The following is a 4,787-nucleotide window of genomic DNA, read 5'->3' as shown; positions in this document are numbered from 1 at the left end:
ACCTTTCTTTTAAAATGCACGGCTTGATTTCGAGTATTGCCATGATCACCTGTTGCACAATTTTTCTAGAAAGATAAACAATTTGAGTAACACATTTCAATAGAGTTACAAATTAAAATATACACTCTTACCATTGGCCCCGTTCGCTTCGCTGAAAAAACAAGCCGAAACACTATTCCAGCTAAAAAAAAAGCTGAAAAATACGAATTATAACAAGCGAACATAACCATCGTTGGTTCTTGGTTTTTGTGGTGCTTTTTATTGTTTTTCAGTGATGCAATAACTCTGTTTTGGATTCTAGAATGCTCTTTGAGTTGTCTTATTTTCCTCCAACATGTGAGTCTCCGCATCATATGATGAGCCATCTATAGGGTTGGATAACGAGCCGGCTCGGCTCGTTTGGGCTCGGCTCATTCTGGCTCGTTAAGATAATGAGTTAGCTCGGCTCGGCTCGTTATCCTAACGAGCCAGAAAGTCAGCTCGGCTCGGCTCGTTAAAAGCTCGAGCTGGCTCGTTAAGCTCGCGAGCCAGGTATAAAAAACACACAAAATATAATATTTGCATTTATCTAAAGTTTGAGAATAATAATAATACAAAAGAAATGAATCTAACAACCTTAAATCGAATAAAAAAATTAATATGCGCTAATATATATACAAGTATAATAAAATACTATAGTATTCATGCATCTAACTATCTTAAATGATACTTTTTTTCCTAGAAGCTTGGCTCGTTTAGCTCGCGAGCTGGCTCAAGTTGGCTCGTTATAGCTAACGAGCTAAAATCTTGGCTCGGCTCGGCTCGTTATCTTAACGAGCCGAGCCGAGCCGAGTCGAGTCGAGCCAGCCATGAGCCGAACGAGCTAACGAGCTTCGAGTTTTTCATCCAGCCTTAGCCATCTATTATGACTATATTAATGCCCTTGAAATAATGTGTTGTTTGATCATAAACTTGTTTAGGAATAGGAAGTAACCATATGTCATGTACTTGTCCAGTTTTCTCTTCTCCTAACACTTGATTTGATGTGTAATGCATCACCTTTCCACACAACTTTTCTCTCGCTAGTTTGTGTTAACTATGGTTGTGTTCAGAAGATTTTTCAAATAAGAAATCCATGCATTAAAAAAACAATTTGATATTTACACATATATGATATGTTGCTCATTTGTCCTAGAGATCGAATTCACAAAGAAGGTTTTTTTTTTATCTGAGGAGAAAGAGTTTTTTTAATAAAAAGAAGGGGAGGCTTGATCAGTACTGCTAATTTCCCAGCAGGAAAGGAGCCACCAAAATACACCCCCACGAGCACGAGGACGAGGCCATCGACCATGATCCCTCGCCCCCTCCGATCTCTCCTCTCATTGGTCCTTGCCCTCTCACACGGATCGCTGAGCCCCATCCAACGGCTCACACCAACCGAAACCAATGGCAGGCAACGCTCCAGATCGCAGCACCGCCCTCCACACAACGAAAACACAAACGCACACAAGCACACGGCGCAAGGGAAAAAACCGGAGAAATCGAACGCGAACGAGAGAGGAGAGAGAGAAAGAGAGACGGGGAAGGAGAGCACGGGGGCTTGATCGGAGATGGATGCCGGAGCAAAGGTGCCGAAGAAGGCCGCGGCGGGGCGTCGCGGCGGCGGCGGCCCGAAGAAGAAGCCGGTCTCTCGCTCCGTGAAGGCCGGCCTCCAGTTCCCCGTCGGCCGTATCGGCCGCTACCTCAAGCAGGGTCGCTACGCCAAGCGTATCGGCACCGGCGCCCCCGTCTACCTCGCCGCCGTCCTCGAGTACCTCGCCGCCGAGGTCAGTCAGACCCCACCCATTCCCCACCCGTCGCGGAAGGCGCGGAAGACCTGATTCGTCTCGCGTCGCCTCGCCTCGTCCCTCCTTCCTATTTTTAGGTCCTCGAGCTGGCGGGGAACGCAGCGCGGGACAACAAGAAGAACCGGATCATCCCGCGGCACGTACTGCTGGCGATCCGCAACGACGAGGAGCTCGGGAAGCTGCTGGCCGGCGTCACCATCGCGCACGGCGGGGTTCTGCCCAACATCAACCCTGTGCTGCTCCCCAAGAAGTCCGCTGCCGCCGCCGCCAAGGAGGGCAAAGAGAAGAAGTCACCCAAGAAGGCCGCCGCCAAGTCGCCCAAGAAGGCGGCCGTCGCATAGGCCCCCGGCAATGCCGGTGCCCTGTCTCGCGCTCTCTCTCTGTCCGCTCTGAACTGAAACGCTCCTAGCTGTCGTTGTCGGTCATGGTCGTCGTTGCTTGATGCGCTTGTTGTGTTGTTCGTGTGTAATTGCGTGCCTTTCGCCCAATCATCATGTACTGTGTAGGTTGACACTGGTCTAGGTTTCGATCTGGGAAACGCTGGTTTAGATTCAAGGAGTGTGATCTGTGAAGGGCAGGGGAGGGGGTGGGATCTGTGAATCATTAGGTGCTGTTTGTAATAAGATTGCGAAGATGTGTAAAATCCGTTCTGTGCTTCCATTCCGTGCTTGATTGCCTGGATGCAATATCTTTTCCATTAGTTGGTGACCTTTGTTATGTTTATATGGTTGCATCTGCTATGATTAACTGGTTATAGTAACTGCAGGGTGTTGGCTTGTTTCTGCTATCGTTGCTTCCCATCAGCTCGTGTTAAAGTTTAAACTAAAAACAAGCTATAATCTGTACCCTGAATTTGTAGATCAGGGTGAGGGTTATTGACATATATATCAATTCAAGTGATCCTTACATAACACTATGTGCTGTTAAAGTCAATTAAATAGGAGTGTATGGAATGTTCTATTAAACAAAAAAAAGTAAAAGGTTGGTCTTCCATCAATTAGCAGTTATCAGGCAAAATGTCTGAATAGACACTACTGACTAGTGACTACCTTGGAACATTTAAAGTTCCTTTAAGCAAGCTTAAAGTTTGTTTAGGCAAACAATGGGGTGTATGTTTTGTTGACATTTCTGATAGTTGATCAATGCCTCACTGGTACTACAGTCCATTTGGGATGATTACAAAACATTATGTGGTGTTAATGTCAATTGAGTATGGGCTTGGCTGTATCGCTGTCGACATTTTTCTTAGATGATCAATGATACTACAGTTGGCCTGTTGTTCAATAAAGCCTGTGTCCTTTGCTACTCCCCAGTTGAATGGAAATATGATATCCAGTGAAATTCTTGCAAAATCAGAACTTTGAAATATGGTGGCCGGATATCATTCTTCTATAGGTCTTCCTGTTTTGAAATGTGATTGGTTTGATAGATTGTGGAAACACATTTAAGAATTGTTACTCAGAGTGTGTGCAATTTATTGCATAGGCATAATATAAGTGTGATTGATTTTTTTTTGTGTGTGTGTAATGTGCGGTTTCTTCGTTTTCCAGCAATTTCCAGCAAATAGAGTCCTGTAGAATATTGGCATGTGTTTTATGTACAGGATTACAGAATGTTAGGATTTTCATCTCAGTACTTCATTTCTCTATAGGTAGTTCATTGACTTGCAAATTTGGTACTTTGATACTTATGTGCGTGGGCCTGTTGGTTCCACGTCAAACCTTGTGGCACTTTAGGCGTGACATAGTTTCTTAGGCGTGTGTTTTGTTCCACACCATTATTGGCCAAACTTTATTAGAGTCATGTTCCCAGCGTGCGTTTGCTAAACTTTTGTGCCCCACATGTCATTGGTTCATTTTCGCCCTGATCGTTTGGGCTAGTTTGGTTTGGAGCCATGGCTGAAAGTATTGTTGGCTGGTTTGGTGTGAGAGAAAAATATTGTTCGTTGGCTGATAAGCCATGGTTTATGAGTCAGATACGAGCAAGCGAACAGGCCGTTGTTCACTACACTGGCGGCAGCCACAATTTGTCTAATGTTGTTGCAAAGTTAGATTGTGTTAGCAGAAGAGTCTAGCAGCTTTGATGGTGTTCTATGTGATGTATTGCCAATTAAATGGGGGCAGTAATTGAAAATATTGTGATAGTTTTGCTTATTTGTATTGATAGTTTGATCCATTGCGAGTTTGATTTGTATGCTCTCCTTAAAATATTTGCCTTTGGTAAAATATTTGTATGTTCTCAAAATATACAAGTTCTTTCATGTTGTTCTAGTTTTTCCTTTGTCAATGGGATGATCCCTGCCCTGGTGTGATTAGCTTGGGTAGTTGAATCTTTGGTGTGGTTGGGTGTTTGTGTTTAAGTGGTGACGAGGGTTATCATGATGTTCCTTTGTGCTCTCTCGGTGGCCGGTGTCTCCTGCTCTGTTATGAAGTCTGTACTCAAAGCTTTGGGGTGGGGGTTGGTTCACTGCCGTGATTTGCCGCCTAATGTGCAGCTCACCATGCAACAAAAAACTGCTCTTGGTTCAGGCAAAAGCTTCGGTAGCCACAGGTCTTTCCAGCATGAAACCCTGCCAAAGCTGTGGCATCTATTTTTGGCGCCGGGCGGGGTGGCAGCCAAATGCACCTTATGTTTTTTTTTTTTTTTTTTTTTTTTTATGAAAGACGGTTTTATTACCATTTTCTTCAAAACAAAATGGTGGTCTTTAGAATTGCCATTTAATTGCTGAGTTACATGGTTGATTGGTAAACCAGATGTTATGGTGCTTCGTTTTAGTTTTGCCTAAGTCAACTTTATTTTCTAATTTTAACCAAGTTTATAGAAAAAATATATTAACATCTATTGTGGCAAATAAAAGAACTGACTGGGCATCTTTCATATGTTCTATGACAAATTAATGGAATTAATTTGAAGTTGTAGATGTTCGCATACTCCCTCTGGCCCCTAAATATTTGCTGTTTT

General features: G+C 43.8%; 1 protein-coding gene across 1 annotated transcript; it reads left to right on the top strand.

Moving 5' to 3' along the window:
- The first annotated feature begins 1,502 nt into the window (after nucleotides 1–1,502).
- Nucleotides 1,503–2,534, top strand: LOC136516730 (probable histone H2A.4). The gene is made up of 2 exons (XM_066510211.1): nucleotides 1,503–1,805; nucleotides 1,904–2,534. Exons 1-2 carry the CDS (start codon nucleotides 1,590–1,592, stop codon nucleotides 2,165–2,167), a joined length of 480 nt encoding a protein of 159 aa, XP_066366308.1. The 5' UTR covers nucleotides 1,503–1,589; the 3' UTR covers nucleotides 2,168–2,534.
- The last annotated feature ends 2,253 nt before the right edge of the window (nucleotides 2,535–4,787 follow it).

Source organism: Miscanthus floridulus, chromosome 17 (genome assembly GCF_019320115.1).
Source record: "Miscanthus floridulus cultivar M001 chromosome 17, ASM1932011v1, whole genome shotgun sequence".
Taxonomy (NCBI): Eukaryota; Viridiplantae; Streptophyta; class Magnoliopsida; order Poales; family Poaceae; genus Miscanthus; species Miscanthus floridulus.
The sequence above is the reverse complement of the archived record's forward strand: the minus strand, read 5'-3'. Positions and strand labels throughout refer to the sequence as shown.